The 22,822-nt window shown below is 41.8% G+C and overlaps 1 protein-coding gene across 1 annotated transcript in view; it reads right to left on the bottom strand.

The window, feature by feature from the left end:
* Window positions 1-2,631: 2,631 nt before the first annotated feature.
* The window catches only part of CWC27 (CWC27 spliceosome associated cyclophilin), a 160,331-nt gene continuing 140,140 nt past the window's right edge, over window positions 2,632-22,822 (bottom strand). The window contains exon 14 of the mRNA XM_075269884.1: window positions 2,632-4,323. Coding sequence (XP_075125985.1) covers window positions 4,161-4,323 — 163 coding nt within the window. The 3' untranslated portion in view covers window positions 2,632-4,160. The remainder of the gene's footprint in view (window positions 4,324-22,822) is intronic.

The raw sequence follows: 22,822 nt of genomic DNA, 5'->3' as shown, positions 1-22,822 counted from the left end.
TGTGGTTTTCTTCTTATGAATCACGGCTTCTGTTGCGGAGATATCTCAGTTTTGCCAATATGAAAACGAGCTCTGAGAAATGAGGGTATTGCCATTGCTCCATAGAGGTATGCAGTAATATCATTGGTCCAAAGAGCTCATTTGCAAATAGACAGAAGACATTTAAGTAATAAAGGCACCAATTCATAAGGGGAAAAACACTGTTTGATTTAGTTGAACCTAACCTATCCATATGCGGGGCTGGGTTGATACAACGCATCTACAACAGAAAATCGATATCACTCATCTCCCCCTTGCCCGCACAGTGGCTTATGCAGAGGTCACAGAGCATGCCTACAACACAAGCATGCCTTCCAATAGATATGAACACCTCTAGGGACATGTGACCGTGTGTATAGCAGTTGGAATATGAATAAAAGTCTTGTAGGCTTGTATTGGCTAACGCAGGTCATTTTTTGAGAATACTGTATCTCAGGAACAGTACGTCCTAGAGGGCTGAGATCAGGTCTAGAACCATCCCGGACACTTGAAGTACCTGTGTGCCAAATTTGGTGAGAATCAGTCTAGTAGTTTGGTCATGCATAAAGAACAGACAAACAGAGAGAAACTCATATGTATACACTGTCTACCAATAAGTATTTGGACACCCATGCAAATGAAGATATCTGCGGTTATGATGTAAGTCACGCCTTCCGCCGTTAAATAGGAAACAGCATTAGCGCATTGACATCAGACACATGCAAGATGCCACGAAGTGCAGAGTTGTCTGATTTTGAGGGGTAATTGTGGGGCACCACAGAAATGGTCGATCTTTAAGGGACATAGCAAGCGAATTGAATTACCCAAAATCGACAGTGGCCTATGTGATTACGAAGTGGAAGGTGATCGATGATTGTCGGAATGTGCCCAGGGTCGGCAGACCCCCGAAACTGGGAGATAGAGACCGACAAGTGCTGGCCAGAGAAACCGCACCAAACCAATGGCTCACATACACCAGGAGTTTCACCAGACATCCGGGAGTATTGTGTGGATCAATACCATCCGTAAGGAAACATCTGCTGGGGTCTACCAACTATTGAATAGGAATAAATGTTGTTTTTTTCTATTTTACCACAGGTGGCAAAATACCTATTGGTAGACAGTGTGTGTGGGGGTATATATATATATATATATATATATATATATATATATATATATATATATATATATGAGATAAGAGATTGAGACCAATAACTAGACTAAATCCATCATATACTTTATTTACTGGGTCAGAGAATGAACATCGGATCAGAACTATCTGCAACAAGTATCACAATATACAATATAAACAGAGCACAGTATACAATGACTGGCGGCCATGCTGCAATCCACAAACTCATACAGGTTACAGGTGATGTGCAGAATATAGAAGTCTCATGTATAGAGTAAAAAGGCAGATTCTTCTCCATCCTGCACCTTTTATTAAGGGTGATTTCAGGGACTGTAGCGCTGCTAGTACATAGAAGACTTCCTTGTAAGGAATAATATGCTGCCATGATGTGATACAGCTGTTTCCCCCTCTCTCGTGAAACATACTGCGGTCATTACAGATAATGGTGATGAAATTGGTGTTACCTGAAGCATTTACCTCGGTCAGACAATCGATTTAATTTGCCAAGTTACATAAAAGCAATCTAATATTTGGAAATATTTCACATATCATTGGTTAACAGCAATTTGTCTGAATAAGACTCCATGCTTATAAGGGCTGCATATCCCAGCTGTCACCATGTATCACCTATGTACTGGATAATGTTAGGGTTCAGGATTATGGAGCCCTCAATTGCGGCAAGGACTAAGGTATTTACATCATGCCCCAAAACACTTATTACTTATCATGTGGAATGGCAGGAACACTTGTTTAAAGGGGACCTGTCTGGTGGATTTGGGTCACTAAGCCACCTACAGGTCCATGGACCAATGGTTCCCTGTCCCAAATGGACAGTATTACAGCAGGGCTATATCTGCGTTTAGAAAAGAAACCCAAAATTTGTACTTGCATAAATAGGCATTTGATAAGTCATCGGGCTCATCTCTGATGCTCCCATTATCGGTGCCTCAGGTCACTACACAGTCAACTAAGGTCTGTTGCATTTGCATGGAAGCCAAGGTATACTGCTTTGGCTTCCCTGAAGAACTGTGCCGGTCCCGGGAGTACAGACATTGGTTAGGTTTTTTTGTTTTAAATATATAACGCAGGTTCTTTTTATCGACATGTTATATATCGTTGCAAAGATGACTGAATTCAGCACAGTTTTATTTTGCAGAAATCTAACCTGGTTCCAAAGATATCAGTGCTGTTTAGAGATGAGCGAGTAGTACTCGATCAAGTAGGTATTCGATCGAATACTACGGTATTTGAAATACTCGTACTCGATCGAGTACCACTCGCTATTCGAATGTAAAAGTTCGATGCAGAACCAGCATTGATTGGCCGAATGCTATACAGTCGGCCAATCAACGCTGGTTCTTCTCCTACCTTTAGAAGTCTTCTCCGTGCAGCTTCCCCGCGGCGTCTTCCGGCTCTTCATTCACTCTGCCAGGCATCGGGCCTGGGCAGAGCCGACTGCGCATGTCTGCTTGTAGTGCGGCCATGCGCAGTCGCCTCTGCCCAGGTCCGATGCCTGGCAGAGTGAATGAAGAGCCGGAAGACGCCACGGGGACGCTGCACGGAGAAGACCTCTCGGAGGATCCAGCCCGAACCCTCACTCGTGGACTTGGTAAGTGTAATTTGATCGAACGTTGCCTACCCCTGAAACGAGCTTTTCCCCCCATAGACTATAATAGGGTTCGATATTCATTTCGAGTAGTCGAATATTGAGGGGCTACTCGAAACGAATATTGAACCTCGAACATTTTACTGTTCGCTCATCTCTAGTGCTGTTAGCTTTGTCTCTTGATACCACTGAGGGGACAGCCTGAGCATCATCTATCGGCAATGAAGAAAGTCTCCCTTTACGGTATAAGACTATATAAAAGTGTACCCTTAGGGGGGCGCTCCTGAGGACGCTGAGCTGTAAGGCCGGCCTCTCTGATAGTGGAGTGATATCGGTGGCTGAAACTAATGGCACCAATATCTCTGGACCAGATGCCTGCAAAGCTGAAAATATGAACTGAATTCAGCAGACCCAGATTTGCAACAGTTTATAACATGCCATATCTTTGAGGACATGAATGGTATTCTTTAAAGGGTTTCCAGGCCAGACAAAGTATGAGTCTCTTAGGGCAGAGGCCATGGAATGACACTGGACAGAATTCTTATTTCATGAATAGTATTTTGCTGATGTCCACACACATATTTAACAGAATCATTGCTGTGTAAACCAATTCCCTAATATAACCATTAAAACAGCCCTGTGGATTTCCCCTTTAAAGCGAGTCCTCAGTCAGTAGCTCAAAATTAATATTTCATTACCAACATGGGGCATTTACCTGTTTTTTCCTCAGGTCTTATTCCTTGGTTGCTTTTAGTACCTAGTCTAAGACACGCCCACTCTTACCGCTACCTTAGACTGCTGTGGTATCAGCCAATGATGAGAGAGAAGGTGTGTCTCAGACTACTTCAGACTCCTTGTAGCTAAACCGTAGCTCTGTCCTAATGAGCCAAGAATTGGAGCAAGATTGGGGAAAATAAAAAGCAGACAACCATCCCCTTTAGGCCCTGATTTATCTATGATTATTAAGCTCCTAACTGGAGGATCCCTTTAACACTGTGAAGGTGGACTCTCCTTGCCTCCATTGGGGATCACGTATTAAAATTGCTAGATAGTAGAGAAGATATCTACATGAAACCATTCAGATGTAACATTTCATTTTTATTTTTTTTCCACTTTTTGGACAATAAAAACCAGAACCTGATCAATTGCTATAGGCAACTATGGTAGCTTGTCATTAGCTTTTAATAAATTTCCCTTCACTAATATGTTCTCAATGTATCAGCGTTTTAGATTACGGACACTCAAAGATGTGTAATGTATCCGGTAAACCAAGGATGACTGACACTTAATGGTCTAGTTATTAAAAGAAAGATAAAAACCTTACATGAAAATGATAAGTCTAACGGACAAAATATTTTATGAAGACGCAGAGGTTTCATTTACGTGTCCTCATTCGGTCACCCTTTATCTTCTTTCCTTCTTCTGCTTCATCAGTTTCTTACTTTCCTCCCGTCTCCTCTTATTGACTGGGTTCCGGGGATCGTAGATCTCGAATGTATCTTCATCTTGCATATTGGCATCTTTCACCTTCTGGCTTTTCTCATCAAACTGAAGCACATGGGACAGCCTGAGATATTAGAATAATAGATTAGATAAGGCATGAACAACAAAAGAACCTCTTGTAGGAGAGCCCAATAATTTTCTGTTTCTTAATTTCCATATTAGAATTTTGTAATGAATATCACATTTTACAAGGTTGCAGTAGTGATACAGTGTATGTTATTCTCACTCAGATTTACATACAGAATTAAAATTTGAGGATACTGTTATATCCCAAAGCTGAATTAACAAATCTGTTGGCTTCACAGCTGAAATCTCCCAGTATTTATTATTGGTTTAAAGACACTACAGTGGTCACGCTGGTGACTTGCAAACGGCAATCAGTAGCACTGACAGTCTTGTCTATGCACCCATTCGGTGAACACTGTGAAGTTAAAGGGATTGTCCTGGAATTTTTTTATGGCCAATCCTTATAAACTAAGTTCCCTCACTTAAAAGGGTTGCACAGGATTATTTTTATAGCTTATCCTCAGCTGTTCCAGACCGTGTCCAGTACTACACAGTTCACAACAGATAGATCTGTACACTGTATAGAGGCCGGGCAACGCAATTGCGGCTCAGCTCCCATTGATGTCAAGAACAGAACATAAAAAAATCTTGGACAAGCTCTTTAGGGGAGACCACGTACTGGGTTCCATAACTTATAATGAACTTATACTGAAAATATCTGCTCACAAACTTCTGTACTATGAGGGCTTGTTCACACGGGGCAAGAGGGGGCGGATTCTGACGCCGAATCCACCTCAGAATTCGCCCCCTCACAGTAGAGGTCTATGTATACCGCTACCTTCCTTTTTTCCGTGAGCTGTATGTTCCGACTCACGGAAAAAAGAAACGAGCTGTCCTTTCTTCGGGCAGATTCTGCGGCTGAGTCAGTCCCTGCGTCCGCCTCACGACAGCACCCTTAGGACTAGGTCCATTCTTTTGAGCCTACTCTGGAGAGGGGAGCCACGACTGTTGAAAGCCGCGACAGTCGTGGCAGGTGCTTTTTGGTCCAATTCTGATGCGGCTTCCCGCATCAGAATCAGGACCAAAATATGCCATTCCGTGCCCTGTGTGATCTAGCCCTTACACACTGCTCTCAGATTTTACACCATTTTCACAATGACACCTTACCTTTGGGACAGTACAGTAATCTTACCCCTGTTTCCCCGAAAATAAGACACCCCCCTCTTCACCTCCTGGACCACCTACAACCGGCAGTCATGACTGCCGATTGTCCCCCGCTCCAGCCGCTGCATAAGACATCTCCCGAAAATAAGACAGGTCATATATTTTGTAAGATAATTTAATATAAGGCACGGTCTTATTTTCAGGGAAACAGGGTAGAAAAACCTAAGCTAGCCATACAATAAAAACTGATGCAAATAGAAAGACTAAGGGGGCGTTGCTCCCGGTGTTCGCCCTGTGTCATTTGAATGGGTTTTAAAAGCAAACCGCTGGTGTCCACCTGCTGCCTCCCACAGGGAAACCGTTTTTTTTTTTTTCAGATGGACCCAAAGTCCTGCATGTCCGACTTTGTGTCTGGACCAAAAAAAACAAATGAATGGATTTTAAAACTGACCGCCGGGTAGCCATCCCCTGTCCAGTTTCACCGGGGCTGAGGGCGTAATTACACAGGGCAGACACGGGCGCAAGTGTGACTGCCCCCTAATAAAGATTACCTTCTACCAACTCTCAGAAATATTTTACAGTCCAACAGGGAAAGAAGAGTCATATAGGGCTGTATAAAATGACTGTATTATACACAGTATTATAGGATCGCCGATAAGCTATTATGGGTCTGTCGAATAACAACTGTTTCTAATAATACGGCAGAACTGTGAATGCAGCTCTGGATAGAAACCCTGCTGTAACTCGGGATAAATACCAGATAAATAATACAATGTGTTTCCAAATTTTTTCAATTTATAAATTTGTGATCAAATTTTGTTGTTGTTGTCTACTATATTCAGTTTAACAAAAAGAACAATCATAACCGAATACAAGGTGTACAAACAGCATCACTTCCATGTAAAACAATATATCAGAACACCATTGTATCCACACCACATGATACATTGTAATAAAGATACATGACCTGATACACTATACTGACTGTTCATCATCTACATTCTTTAAGAGGATTTTGCAACACGTAAGGGAAGACTACAATGATATTAACATTTTATAGGGACATTAAAGTCTAAGCACTTACATCTCTCACATATATCCAGTATATATAACAGTGGCATATACGTAAACTCCTGGGGTTATAGAAGGATCAATGTTACACTTGTTGTCTTGCATGGGTTATTTCAACTTTAAGACCTTTAACAATTTTTTTTCTATTGAGATAAGACAAAACAGCGCACATAGCATTAGTTTTATGTATACAGGTCATTGCATGTTTTTTGTCTTCAGGAATATACATACAGCTTGTGCCATATTAAGCAAATGCAGACCCAGCTTTTAGGGGTTGGGGGTCAAAATGGATTCAAATTCTTAATGTAAAACTCCTGGTAGAGATTCAGAATCTGTACAATGTACATACTAAGGTCATTTAACATATGAGGTCCATTACTTCTTTTATTCTTATCCACCAAATGTAAGTTTGCAAGTTGTTCTTTACATTATACTGTAGATCTTTCACAAAAAATAACAAAATGGGTGTTTGTTACCCGGCTGAGGAATTGTCAGATTCCGATATTTACTGTACTGCCAATATTATATGCAGGAGGCTGTAGGGCAGGAAGTCTGTAAGGAGCAATTTCAGCCAATAGCTGTGGAGCAGGAAGTGATGTCGGAAAGGAGGCGGGGAGTCACTTTGCCAGTTTCCTCTGGACAGCCCAATAGCATGCAGACAGTAAGCTTTAGATATTGACATCAATGTCAGATTGGTGGGGGTCCGATATCCAGGACCCACATCAATGAGATAGGAAGGGGAACTGAACTACAGCCCCTACCCAATAAAGCTGCGTAGCTCTAGTGTTGTGGCTGCCGATTTCAGGTTTTTTTGTGTTGTTGCACCAACATACTTCACTCTCCTTCTAAACTGTTAGAGGAAATTGGAGTTCCTGGAGAAAACTGAAGCCAACATGAAGAAAACATGTAAACTACATGTCCTTGGCTGGTTTCAAACCCAGGACTCCAGCGCTACAAGTGGTAAACACTGAACCTACATTCTGCCCGTGCAGCACCACACTTTGATACTGATAACCTAACCCAAAGACACGCCATCAATATCTAAACCTGTACAACTTTAAATGATTCACACAATGCATTTAATGCATGCTTTAAGTTTCTTATAGTGTACACTACTATATAAAGGCATCGTGATGCAAAGCTCCAATACCAGGATGTAAAGATTTATGACGATATACAAGTTTATATCATTGTAATCCGTTTTACAGGAGGTATAGCTTAGGAAATAGGGAAAGTCAGCAACAAATACTACAACTGTAATACTTAAAGCAACAACAACTTGTAAGCAGGGCAGTGGAGTTGTTAGGCCAAGGCATGGACTACGACTTCATAAATGGCTGACAGCCATGGGAACTCAAAAGCAGTAACTGGCGGAAAAGCCAACGATTGACTTGTTATAACAGTAAATATGTAACAAACTATCTAAACATATAATTATACAATTACCAATAACTGTAGGATATAATTGAAAACAAAAGTTAGTCATTTTACTTTGTGAGTCGGTAGCTTTTTTCTAACTTCAATTCCACCCATAACAGGCCCAGATTCTGACTCCACAGGCCTGGTTTTAACCCCTTCCCGCCGATGGCATTTTTTGATTTTCGTTTTTGACTCCCCTCCTTCTAAACCCCATAACTTTTTTATTTCTCCGCTCCCAGAGTCATATGAGGTCTTAATTTTTGCGGGACAATTTTTTCTTCATGATGCCACCATTAATTATTCTATATAATGTACTGGGAAGCAGGAAAAAAATTCAGAATGGGGTGGATTTGAAGAAAAAATGCATTTCTGCGACTTTCTTACGGGCTTTGGTTTTACGGCGTTCACTGTGCAGCCAAAATGACATGTCCCCTGTATTCTGTGTTTCGGTACGGTTCCAGGGATACCAAATTTATATGGTTTTATTTACATTTTGACCCCTAAAAAAAATTCCAAAACGGTGTTAAAAATTTTTTTTTCTAAAAGTCGCCATATTCCGACGGCCGTAACTTTTTTATACATAGGTGTACGGGGATGCATAGGGCGTCTTTTTTTGCGGGGCCGGGTGTACTTTTTAGTTCTACCATTTTCGGGAAATGTTATTGCTTTGATCACTTTTTATTCAAATTTTTAGCAGAATTAAAACAGTGAAAAAACGGCGGTTTGGCACTTTTGACTATTTTTCCTGCTACGGCGTTTACCGAACAGGAAAAATATTTGTATAGATTTGTAGAGCGGGCGATTTCGGACGCGGGGATACCTAACATGTATATGTTTCACAGTTTTTAACTACTTTTATATCTGTTCTAGGGAAAGGGGGGTGATTTGAACTTTTAATACTTTTTATATTTTTTTATATTTTTTTTTACTTTTTTTTTAATTTTTTTTTTGCATTTATTAGACCCCCTAGGGGTGTTGAACCCCAGGGGGTCTGATCACTAATGCAATGCATTACAATGCTAATGCATTGCAATGCATTGCAAAAAAGCATCATCTCTTTTGCAGGCTGTATACACCAGCCTGCAAAAGAGAGAATTTGCAGACTGGCTGGGAGCCCTTAACAAGGCTCCCGGCTGTCATGGCAATGGGGGGGTCGGCCCTGGAGCATGCTCCAGGAGCCGGCGATCCCTGCCAAAATGGCGGCGCCCATGCGCCGCCGGGAAGATGGCGCCTCCGGCGCCTTTGACAGCAGCGCCGGAGGGGTTAATGCCTCCGATCGGTCCGGGGACCGATCGGAGGCATTAGAGCCGGTTGTCTACTGCTTGAAGCAGTAGACACCCGGCGGCTATGACGGCCGCCCGGCTCCCGGGCGGTCGCCATAGTTACAGACCCGACACGCGCCGTACTATTACGGCGCATGTCGGGAAGGGGTTAAGAAAGTGGTTAGGTAAATCTGCATTAAAGATGTGTTTCTAGCTATGGAGATTATTGAGAGATTCGGAATATACTCTGGTCTGAGGATAAATTGGTCCAAATCGTCATATATGCCCCTTTCTGCATGGCCGCCAATAGGTGGGTATATTTGCGGCCTTAAGATTGTAGACACTTGTAAGTATTTGGGAATTCCCATCTCTACTGATCATAAACAGTTCCTGAGTCTCAATGTGTTTCCACTCCTTGGTCACTTTCGGGGCAAGTTTCAGGTGTGGCGAGCTTTGCCTTTGTCAGTGGCTGGGCGGATTAACCTCATCAAAATGGTGGTTCTTCCAAAAGGTCTGTACGTTTTAGAACATGCGGCTGTACCAGTGTCATGGTGATTCTTTAAACAATTGGACTCCTTATTTATTCCCTTTATATGGGGTAATTCAAGATCTAAGGTATGCCTCTCCACTCTACAAAGGCCTAAAGCTATGGGAGGGATGGCTCTACCTAACATATTTTTATATCACCTAGCCGGCCAGCTTCGCTATCTTAGGTCCTGGGTAGAGATGAGCGAGTACTGTTCGGCTCAGCCGATCCGAACAGCACGCTCCATAGAAATGAATGGAGGCACCTGGTACTTCCGCTTTGATGTCGGCCGGCCGCTTAACCCCCCGCGTGCCAGCTACGTCCATTCATTTCTATGCGAGCGTGCTGTTCGGATCGGCTGATCCGAACAGTACTTGCTCATCTCTAGTCCTGGGTGTTATCGGATCCTTTACCTGACTCGGAGGCCCATTTAGAGTCTTATCTGCATATTTCCAATTTATAGCCGGTGTTGGAACACCCCCACTTATATAGAGGTAACTGATTGCCGATTCATGTCTTGGCATCGCAGATTTGGCAGCGGGCTAAGCAAGTAGCAGCTTACACTGAGGTCCCTATTGAGACCCCGATGTGGGATAATCCGGGTCTAACGGAACTATTTGCCCTTCCGGGTACACAGAGTTGGAAGCAGTTTGGTGTTATGTCCCAAGCTGATGTTTATGACCAAGGGGCTTTCTGTACCTTTGAATCCCTAAGCACCCAGTTTGGTATCCCCTGTTCCCAGTTCTATAGATTTCTCCAAATCAGGCATGCTATTTCTATACAGTTCCCCTGTAACCATTTCAGCATATCCTCTTATAGGAGTGCCCCGTTCCCAGGGTCCTCAAGGTCTTATCTCAACATTGTATGACCATCTCATATGGGTTAACAGCCGTTTCGAATTGCACGCTCCCATAGAAATGAATGGAAGCAGCCGGCACGCCGACTTTGCCGGCGGCCGGCCGCTTAACCCCCCGCGTGCCGGCTACGTCCATTCATTTCTATGGGAGCGTGTTATTCGAAACGGCTGTTTCGAATAGTGTTCGCTCATCTCTAGTTAAGGTGTCTAGTTTGGAAACCCCTGCTTTACTAAGATGGCGCACTCTTATCCCTGATCTCACAGACGATACTTTTTCTGATCTTCTGGAGTCAGTACAGTTTGTTTCCCTGCTGCTAATAATAAGCTGATACAAGTTTACATCCTGCATCAAAGCTATCTGACTCCTGCATGCTTACACAAAATGTGAAGGCTGAGACTCCCTGGGTGCTTGCGATGTACTGGTATATATGCTGATTTTTGACACATGATATGGGAGTGTCTGATCATTAAAGGTTTCTGGTCCGAGGTCGTAGGCCTGTTATCTGATATACTGGGCACTCCAATTTCACTCTTACCTGAAGTATGTCTGTTCGGAGTTTTAGATGAAGAGGTATGGCCACACCACTCACGTATCTTTTTACGGGAATCACTTTTCTTAGCCAGGAAGGCGATTGCACTGCAATGGATGGCTCCCAGACCCCCCCTCCCTCCCCCATGTGGCGGATGATGGTGAATTCCATTGTCCCATATAATAAATTGGTATATAAAGGCAGGGGCTGAAACCTGCAAAGCGGAGACCGATTGCAGATGTGAACCTGCCCTAAGTGGGATAAAAAAAAATTCCCAGAAAAACTTTTGACTGTAGTAACCAGAAGACTATTTCCTTATTAAGTCTCTAATAAGTTGCTAACAAGTTTCCTATACTCAGCTAAGTTTTTGGTAGCATCCAGAGATCCAAGTTTATACCAAACAAGGCAATGTGTCCTAAACCCGAACACTATGTTACAACCAGTTAAAATTGTGTTTTTGTTTCCTTCATGCAAAATCATTTTTCTTCCTTGAACATTTGGAGCTGCCAAATCTCTACATAGAGAAGGAATGAGTTATACAAGTGGTGGATGAGAGCTCTGCTCAGACACACCGCAGTTCATAGGCTCATCCTCGCTGATACATGTCCTAATTGGTTCTTGTTTTGGTTAAACAATGGCTGAAAAAATGAGATGTATTTCAGCTTGGAGGTTTTCTTTGGCTTGACCGGCGTGTCACGTTGCCTGGAATCTTCTACACTAATCCCTACTGCAGTGACACCTACAAATGAGGCAGAGCTGATCAGCTGCAGGCTTCCTCATGGCGGGAACGGCCAAGAACTTGTTCATTACTCTTGCAGATGTTACTTTAGACCCTTGGGAATTCAACGAAAGTCTGAAAACACTAGTTTACTCAAAAATTGTAATTGTAACCAAAAAGCGTCTGGAGTTACATCAGCATTACATGAATATAGAGCGTGTATAATATAGAAGACGACAGAAAAACTTCTGTATCTGTGAATCCGCAAGTCACTGACTGGTCCATTGTAAATAACAGTTGTCCATAGCACAACTACATGAGCGGGCAATGAGCCTGCTTTACCCCACCGGTATTCCTGTCCACATGCAGGTGCTAGAGTCATTTATATTCCAACCAGTTCTTTTTTTAATCCAAAAATATTTAGATCTGGACAGAATGACAGATCAGAAACATTGTCAGCGTTTCGCTGATACAACCACACACACTGAAGTCCATACTGGCTGTCGTAGTCGATCAAATGGGCCATATATATTCAATGATGACCTGTTCATGGATGAAATATCTTTTGTAGGAATGAAAGATCTTTCTGCTAACTGCTGGATATAAAACTCAAGGTACACACGGTACCGAAACGCGTCAGTTCCAGCGCTCCTCTACGCTTCATGTGAGTCATACTATGCTATGTGTGTCATGCGTTTTTTGAAGCACTAAAAAAAATTTTTTTGTACATGTTTTTTTTTTTTTTTTTAAAAAAACAATCTGTAAAGAATAAAGCAATGCCGATTTTTATATAACTGAAGATTGCTGGTTTTCCTTGGAAGAAATTCCTTTTAAGTGACATTTGAATTGCTCCTAACCGTGGAGTTTAAACCGTGCAATTTACTCTTAAATGTGGGATTTTATGCATATATGGACATTACATCCTGATTTTGGTTCATGCTTGCATTTGCACTACCTCCTGAAATAGTGGGCTGTGTTTCCTTCTCCCCTTCCCTCATGTGTTTATAAAACTCAAACATGGCTGACTTCTTTCCAAATGGAGACGGTCATCCGATAAAATGATCATTTGTTAAATTTGTTTGTTCTGGTCCATTCTACTTAGTACACCCAATAGGTGTTCTTAAAAGGCCTCGTCCCATAAAGAAACCTCCTGCCCATATGCTCTACTACTGGGGATGCCCATGATGCCTAAAAAGTAGGCCCAATTCACATCTACGTTCAGGGAGTCCGCTTGAGGATCCCCCGCATAGAAACCTATACACTTAAAAAAACGTGGTTACCCCGGAAACCCATGGGTCCCATAGACTATGATGGGGTTTGTGTGGTTTCCAATCATCTTCCACACAAAACATTTTTCTCTCTGCATGCTTCATGCGTAAACCACACGGACCCCATTGTATTCTATGGGATGCGCAGGTTTCCTTAGGTAACAGGTTTTTTTATGCGTATAGGTTTCCATTCGGGGGAGGGGGGTGTCCCCAAGCAGACTCCCTTAACGGAAACCCGAACGCATATGTGAACCAGGCCTAAATGGATTGAAAACATGACTCAATTTCTCCCATTGAGAGTGAATAGTTCCAGGGGAAATAAAAAAGGATGCCACACTGGTGCTGGCGCTAGCATTTGGGTTTCCATTTTTAAAAAAACAGAAATCCTATCCACTAAAAAAGTACAACCTGTTGACTGCAATGGCGTCTACCAGGTTCCTAACCGAAATCTGCAGAGAGAAAAGTCCTGCTTGCAGAAGCAAGAATGGGGGGGATGGAGTCCTTGAACAATGACCCAGCGCTAGTGTCACTGTAGCCTGACCTGGCCGTGAAAAAACATGCCAAAAAAAAAAAAGAAAAAAATCAGTATGGCTGTATGAATATAGCCTAACAGTACATGAACATCATAGAGGCAACCACCAAGTCCCGTTCATGTATTATATTTCATTTCAATGAATGAGAAGAATGCAATAATACAATTCCAGGGATAAAATCTGACCATTTTCTAGGAATTTGTTTTCTGACTAATCTCTTTAAGTTCTACTTTGCTCTTGTTTTTTAATAAATGCCCCATTCAGAACATTCCAGTCTCATTCACTGAAAACCGGAAGCCGACTAAACTAACTATTTTTATAGGCCTAGAAATAGGAAGCCTCCCGTGCAAGTTATTATACTAAACAAACCGCTGCAAGGTGGATGTGTTTAACCTGTGCGGCTCTGCACAAAACAATCACGGTTTTGATTTATAACACTAAACAGACCCCATAAGACGTATTTATTGTATACCTAATGTGCAATATTAGAATACTTATGGATTTCTGCCCAGAACTCATACATTTAACATTTCCTTTTTGTAACAAAACAAACACGAGAAGCGTTCCAAAGGCTTTCTTAAATTCTTCATCTGTTTGTCTTTCAACGTGTTTGACTCACTAAATTTTTTTAAACAAAACAGCTATTGTGATTTTCGGCATAATAAACTCATGACCCGTGCCCCTTCATAAATCACAGGTTTCACTGGATTGAAAGGCAGACAAAATTGTACCGGGTCCAATGAAAACACGCACAATGTAAAAAAGCATGTGTTAATGTCACCTGAAAAGATCGAACAGTTTGTAACGCTCTACATTTTGGCAAGTTCTAAAAACATTTTCTACACAGAATTTTTCAAAAAAGTGCTGAACCGAAGGAATGTGGCAGCAACCGATATGTAATAACAATTGTACTTTCAGGAGAACTACAAGAACACTTGAGTCATCTTAGTGTGTTTTAGTACGAGTAACTATCCTACCAGAGGTTGAGTTATAGGTCACAGTTGATATAAGCGTGACTAGACGTTCCTGCCTTCTTCTCTCAGTACCATCATAGGAATATGAAATTGGCCATAGAAGCTAAAGAGAAGTACAGTTGCAAAAAAAAAAAAAAAAAAAGGCCTCGTTCACATTTGCGTTGGTAACCCGTTCGGGAGAATCTGCATGCAGTGAAAGCACATGGACCCTATAGACTATAATGTGGTCCGTGTGCTTTCCACACGGTCTCCGCACGGAACATGCGGACATGAAAATAGATCGAACTACTTTTCTTTCCTCATGTTCCGTGCGGAAAGCACATGGACCCCATTATAGTCTATGGGGTCCATGTGCTTTCAGTGCACACCGCTTGCCAATGTGTTCAGTAGTCTGTTCGAGGGGACCCCATGCAAACTCCCCCGAATGGATTACCAAGATGCAGATGTGAACGAGACCTCATAAAACATGGCCTGATTGTTATAGACAAACACTATCTGAGATTTTTTGCATTGCTACAACTTGATTTTAACCAATGAGCTACAGCTGCAATCCAAACGAAGGTATTGAGTTGTATGAGCTGCAGCAGTCACCCAATAGTTAAAATCAATCAGCTAAGCTACAAAATTAGCAGGCCAGGCTTTAAGGACACCTGAGTTTTCATGAAAAATTGAAATATGTGCAGGGTCTGGCTGGGCAGTCAGTTCTTATAATGTATAAGCTTTCATACATGATGCCTATAAGTATTTCTGCTGCTAATAATCACATTATAGCTGCAAAACATTTTACATTTTTTTTTCTGAGGCTGTGGGCATGCACAATAAAGAGCAGTCTGCACCCCCCAATCCCTTTACGGATACTATTGGTTTCTTTATATGTAATTCTGCCAGGAGTAACTGTACAATAGCAAACAAAAAGCCTAAAGTGTGCATAATATAGAAGATCCAGGAACACTGGACTACAAATACAGGCAAGTAAGCAGCTAAAACACAGGAAAGGAAATCTAAGAGTACAGTCAGTAGAGCAGCTTGCGGTCTGTGAATAATATCCCATGTGTAATCACATAAGCAACCAAAAATAGGATATAGAACCTTCCCCTCCATTCACTGTAAAGACCTCTTGCTTATCTATGAACCTATGGCCAGACATTGGCTAGCAACAGGAAGTGAACTGTAAATTGTCTAGAAAGGAGACACCTAGTGGCGAAAAGCAGCCATATTTTTAAGTGCATTACATTTAGATCCAGACTCACATGCTCAAATAAATGTGACTAAGTTGCTTAAGTTTAAGGCCATCATGGAACATCCAAGGTGGAACATCCAGACCAAACTTTTTTTTTCCTTAGTAGCTTCTTTCATGTACAAACTGTAGGTTGATGGTTGGACAACCAATGAATAAGTGATCATCTGATGAACAACTATTCTGGCAACCCAGCCACACATATTATAGTCCATACTGGCTGTTAGTCGTACAAACTGGTCATACATGCTCAATGACACCTAGCAAAGATGAACAATCCTAGTAATGTTCTTTCATGGAAACCTCATTCATGGTCAACTGGATGGAAATAGTGAAATTGCTGTGGATGAAATCCACCATAATGGGAGCTGTAAAGGATTAGAAAAACAAGGCTACTTTCCAAAAACAGCACCACCCCTGTCCACAGATTGTGTGTAGTATTGCGGCTAACCCCATTCACTTCAAGATAAGCTTGATAAATGTGACATTGTTTTACAAAGAAGGCAGGGATATTGGTCTAATGCAGAATACCCCCTTTAAGAAAATATTGGAGATCCCTTTACTGCGGCCGCTGATCAAATCCTCATTGCCTAGTTAATGAAGTAAAAAGTTATTTACTTCCCGATCATCGGCTAATAATACAATTATCATTTATAATCTTTATGACCTGAAGGAAGAGAGAAGATGAGGCATGACATGTTATGAATAACTGATGATAGATACAGATGTACAGATAATTAGGCCAACGCTACATCATCTGTTCATTATAAGAAATAGTCCGCGCATCTGTGGAGAAGGGAAATTCGGAGCATTGTTCAGAAAATTATTGGACGAGCTGGAAAGGTTTTCTCTGCAGATGGTTGTTATTGCTGAATCCGTGATGATTTTTTTTTATGTGGGTCACTAAAGGGGTTTTCTAAGGGTTTCAAAGGGTTATTTGGGGGCAACTTGAAAAGAACAACTGTATTTGCTAAGCCAATCATCATCGTTTCCGCCACCAGAACCCTTTTGTCCACCCCTGCTCTGCTATGTCCATTTGCATTTGTGAGCGCTGACCACCCACCACGCTGACAACAATAAAATGTGTAGTATGGAAAGTATGGAAAACTAGAGAAAATCACTTGGAAGAATCAAAGTGATGATGAGTTTCCAATAAAGCATCTCTAGATGGATGTAATGTGAAAATAAGAAAAATCCAATTTTTTTTTTTAAAACAGTCCATCTCTGTATGGCCATAGCCCTGACTAGTCAATGGTGGGATAACTAACCCTCACATCTACTATGACTATCCTGTCCTTAGTCCAAACTGTGTTGACGTAAGATGTGACAAATTTATTAAAGAGTCCAAGAGAACCTCCTGGAGAATCTCCTCTAAGATATGGCATGTTGTATACCGCTAAAAAGCAGACGTATTCCACGGCCTGGATCCAGAGACGTTGAGGATATTAGTTTCGTCTACTGATATCAATGCAGTGTCAGTGGAGCCAGTCTTATAGATCAATGTTATCAGTGGGTGACTCTCAGGGGGTGTTGCTCACCAACCAGCGATGATGATGAGCTGTGAGGTTCTCTGACAATGGAGTGAGATCGATATATAAAATCAACAGTACCAATCTGGAACGGGCAGGAAAACCTGCAAAACAGAAAAAGCGCAGATATCTGCCCCGGGGGTACCTTTAATACTTTGGGGAGGGCTCACAGTTAGCAATGTCCGCGATCAGAGTACATTGGAAACTCACTAGCCATGTCAGCCACTCTGCAGCAGAATGGCCGCCATCTTTAAAGACCCCGGCATCCACAACAATAGTATGATGGACGTCGATAAGGGGTTAAAAAAATGCATCCATCCTTGTACATGCATCCATGTCGTTGTACCAGACAATTAAGTCTATGCCTGCTATGAGTTGGTGTAGATTTGCACGGCTGGTTCAGTTCCAGAAATAAAATACAGAAAGTTTGTTAGATTGTTGGAGGCCATGCCCATCTTACTTGTCCACTATGTATCAAAGTAAAATGTTTGCACAAAGGACGTTTGCACCAGTGTTTCAATTTTGGTTGGCCAATCTGTTCTTAAGTATTTCTTCAACACAAATTTGATGCCTTAATGGTAACTTTTAAGAGAACTTGGTCTCATTTAATATAGCATGGGATTCTGGACCGAAATATAATGCACTGTACTGAAGTTTTGTGATGAAAAACCGCTCATAGTTTCTGTCTCTAGATGTCTCTTGCTGATTTGCTGTTCACTCCCGGTTACTAGGGAAGTTCTATCTTTAGATACCAGTAGACTCAAAGTGTCAACAAAGTGAGTGAAGGGAGATGTTCAGGTCTCTCAACACCCAGTGAATGGACAGGGAAGGGACAGGTCCCTCTTCACAGCCTCTAGATGTCTGCACACAGTTTTCCCTGTACATTACACATAGAGGATTTCTTGGCTTACACGTAAGAAGAGTCTGCTGTGTAATTCAATTTACTTGTGGCTAGCTGCTTGTGTTATTGTTGATGGGCTGTTAGTTATAGATAGAAAGCAGCTTTCCTTATCGTGCTCAGATTTTTTCTCTTTGTGTGTCAGGGATCTTTTTAGCTGCCTCATAACCTGGACTTGCAGTCCAGTGTTTCTGGATCTTCTATAGTATGTTCACTTAGACTTTTCTGAGCCATTTGTTTCAAATTCTACAGTTATTTATGGCAGAATAATACATGTAAAGCAAGGGCAGACTGTTCTATTAGCCCTCTGTCCCAGAAAGAAAAGTAAAATCCGATGAAACAATAATGGGATTATTAGCAGCAGAAAAACTAATAGGATGCAATGCATAAGGATTATACAGCCATCGAACAGACAGCTTACCAAGACCCTGCAGATATCTAAACTTTTAAAAAAACCTTACCCATGAATACAACTTACCCATTATCCTCAGGATAAATTGCAGATTATTTGGGGTCCGACTGCTGGAGTCACTATCAGAAGAGGATTCCCTTATATCTCCATTTGAATGACGTGACACAGGCTATAATAACGGGACGTTTTGAACTCACAAAAAAGATAAATTATTTTGTTCCTGCTGACATCGGCAGGGAGGAAGTAAAGGGCGGCAGTAATTAAAAGATCCTATTAAATGTGTGACGCTTTGTATTGTGGTTTTTAGTTGCAACATGTACTTGAGATTTCTTTAAATGGCACCCATAGTGCAGATCATTGTGGTCAGCGGGTGGCGATTTCCTGATTGAATCAACCTGGCCTTTAGGGTATCACAAAAGTTAGACTTGAATGCATTGTACATATGCTCACAAATGGTTTATGAACAAGATCTAGATGCAAACATCACATGATGTTGGTGGTGCCGATGATACATAACTACTACTAGTCCGGCTTCGCTCCACAAGCTTGCCACTACAAGTCGGTAGATAGTTTTACCTTTCCATCAGAAACCGTTTAAGCAAGTGTTTATTTTCCTCTCCCCCAGCCCGACGAGTGAAAGGCCTCCGTCCCTTTGAGGCAGGCTTTAGACTGCTGCCTGAATAGCTTACATTTTCAGTCCAGACTTGATTTCCAGTGTCTGACCTGTAATGACCTGAGTTCCCTGAGTGAGGCTCAACAGCTACTTAATATATCATATTTTATTTTCAAGTTTTATAGCAGCTCTTTGTGGACAGCTTCAGCTCACATTCTTTACTGTGTTTGGGTTTTCTGACAGTCTGGGGAGGACAGAGGGAAGCTGATTGTGATGGAGCTCAACTTGTAAAAGTGATAAATGAACGGCTACAGAATGCGCTCGAAGAAAACTACCTCATATGGAACAAACAGGAATTAAATGGAAATGCGGGAGTTCTTCTATAGACACACAATGAACGCTGGAATCATCCATATGGACTTGCCGTAGTATCTTTACATTAAATTATAATAATTATATGTATTATGGACAACAAGGTCAAAAGAAATTTCTTATCAATAAGTAATGGACCAGATGTACTAGCTGGACTGTGTCTAGAAAGTGGCAAAAATGTGCTTTAATTTGGTGTGTTTTTGGCACATCTTGGCTTCTGTGCAGAGAAGGATGGGAATTTAGGTAGGTCAGGGGTGCTCCGGTCCATCAGATTTACTAAAACTCATGCCAGAAAACTGTTCTGAGTTATACCAGAAATCTGCATCAGTTCCTGAATGGCATAGATGTCAGTACAGGTGCTACTACTTAAGCAATGGCCACTAGAGATGAGCGAGTACTGTTCGGATCAGCCGATCTGAACAGCACGCTCCATAGAAATGAATGGATGCACCTGGTACTTCCGCTTTGACGGCGGCCGGTCGCTTAACCCCCCGCGTGCCGGCTACGTCCATTCATTTCTATGCGAGCGTGCTGTTCGGATCGGCTGATCCAAACAGTACTCGCTCATCTCTAATGGCCACCACTCAGCCATTCTTATGAGCATTAGCCTGCTGCATGCTGAGGAACGACTCCCCCCCCCCCCCCTCTCCGACAGCACAAGCAAAGATACTGAGCTGTGACGCAAGCCCTTCTGACAGTGCGGAGATTTCAGTACTAAAACTAAAAGCACTGATATCTCTGGCACCAGGGCACTCACCTGCAAAACTAACGGCACCGATATCTTTGGCACCGGGGTGCATACTGCAAAACTAACAGCACTGGCATCTCTGGCATCGGGGCACATACCTGCAAAACTAACGGCATCAATATCTCTGGCAACGGGGCGCATACCTGCAAAACTAACGGCACCAATATCTCTGGCACTGAGGTACATACCTGCATAACTAACGGCACCGATATCTCTGGCATTGGGGCGCATACCAGCAAAACTAACGGCACCGATATCTCTGGCATTGGGGCGCATACCAGCAAAACTAACGGCACCGATATCTCTGCCATCAAGGTGCATACTGCAAAACTAACACTTGCGTGCAGCCATTTTTTTTGTGGCCGCTTACGTGTGCGCTTGGGCAGGCGCAGTCGGCTCTGCCCGAGGCCTGTTGGCAAAGCCGATTGCGTAGAAGATTGGAAGCCAGGCTGGAAGACAACGTGAAGAGGCCGGTTCCTGAAGAAAACGGAGGCGGCGCTCACCCTGTTAATCATTGCTGAATCACGTAGATTGGCTAATACCATAGGAATTTATAATCCACATTTACGCATCAATTTCTTATTGTTTTATGTATGAACTTGGTACTGCGCGTAACTCTCTCTCTCTCTCTCTCTCTCTCTCTCTCTCTCTCTCTCTCTCTCTCTCTATATATATAATTTTTGACCATATACCTATGTTCTTAAATCTATATTCCTATTTCTTACCCCATATGGGAATCTATCCTTATTTATATAGGGTTCCATTTATTTTCCAGCCCCTTAGGTAATATTATAATATTTTTTTAATATACTTTATTCAATTTCTATTCATTTTCAATTAAACAATGTATTAACATCTTTTATATTTATAGTTTATTTTAGGTATTTATTCTACAGATAAATTGATTCATGTGAACCTAGTCATGAATTTATTTATTATTTTTAACATTAATATTAGTGGCAAGATTTTAATAGCCCAGTATCTATGCATTGCACAACTGATGTATTTATTTATTTATGTAATGCCAATATTCTGGTATCCAGTAGTACCTTATTAATTTTTCTCATACAAGTGTCCATTTTTATACTTTAGAAGTAATGTATCCACTAATTCAATATCCATTTCTGTTCCTTTTATAATTTAACACTAAAGAATTGGGCTTTACATTTATCTAAAGCGCTCACTGGGTCGGAGCGGCTGACCGATGTCAGTGTATATGCGCGGCACATAGGAGCATCGGCACGGGGTGCTTTTCACTGCGCATGCGTGGGTAAACCAACCCGCGCGTGCGCACTGGGCATCTCAAGACGCCGAGCGCTGCCCGGGTTGGGAGACATGTGCATTACAGTGCGCGTGTGTCCTCCGGACAGCGCGGGCTTTGTTCCCCACGCCCACCAATGTAATAAAAATGCTTGCTGCTAATGAGGACCGCACATCTGGTCATCCAGGCAAGCATATACACCACGGCAGGTAAGTGGATCTATTTAGATCCAGGCTCCTTCTTTGGGGGAAATTCTAACAGTCAAACTGGTCTTATTCAGAGAACAATTTTTCTCTTTGAACTCATTAAGTGTTCCCCAAAATAGCAAAAGCAAATATGCTCAATATATATATAAATGTCACCAATTTATATTATATATCCAGGTCCAGACCTGTGAAATTTTGAACCATGGCCAGATTTGAACAAGTGGCCCCACTGGGATGTGACTGATACGTATGTGTATGTGTATATGTATGTGTATATATACGTGTATATGTGTATATATATGTGTATATATATGTATGTGTATATGATGGTTAATCTATATTATATATCCAGGTCCAGACCTGGGAAACTCTGGACTATGGCCAAATATGAAGAAGTAGCCCTATTGTGATGTGACTGATATGTATATATATAATGACTAATGACTGATGATAACTATATTGAACTTAATAATGTTATGTGGTATCTACAGATATCTATCATCTATGAACTATGAGTTGTAAATATGCTATAATGATACTTGAATTGAGATGTATAATTTTTATTGAATTTACTTTGTCATATTGATTCATTTGAAATTCAGATGTGTATTTGCTATGTTCTATACCATTATCCTCACAGTTCCTTTGCACTTGAAGAAGGGCGATCTATGCCCGAAACGAGTTTGCTGTTGAACTTTAATAAACTGGTTATTTTGACATCTGGTGAAGCGCGGTCCTTCCTTCTGGTCCCTAGCTATATCTCTCACAGCATTGGGGACACCCCCAGTGCTGTTTGGGCGCTGGGGCCCGCCCCCAGTGCTGCGAGAGAACTCATTTGCATAAAGACGGAACCAGAATATCTACCGAACGGCGGCGCAGAGAATACATCTAAAGGTAGGAGAAGACTAGCCATTCCTACGTGTTAGAAAAAGAGGGATTCTAATATAATAGGATCCCTTT

The sequence above is a fragment of the Leptodactylus fuscus genome, chromosome 1, assembly GCF_031893055.1.
Source record: "Leptodactylus fuscus isolate aLepFus1 chromosome 1, aLepFus1.hap2, whole genome shotgun sequence".
NCBI lineage: Eukaryota > Metazoa > Chordata > Amphibia > Anura > Leptodactylidae > Leptodactylus > Leptodactylus fuscus.
This window is presented reverse-complemented; position numbering and strand designations above follow the sequence as displayed.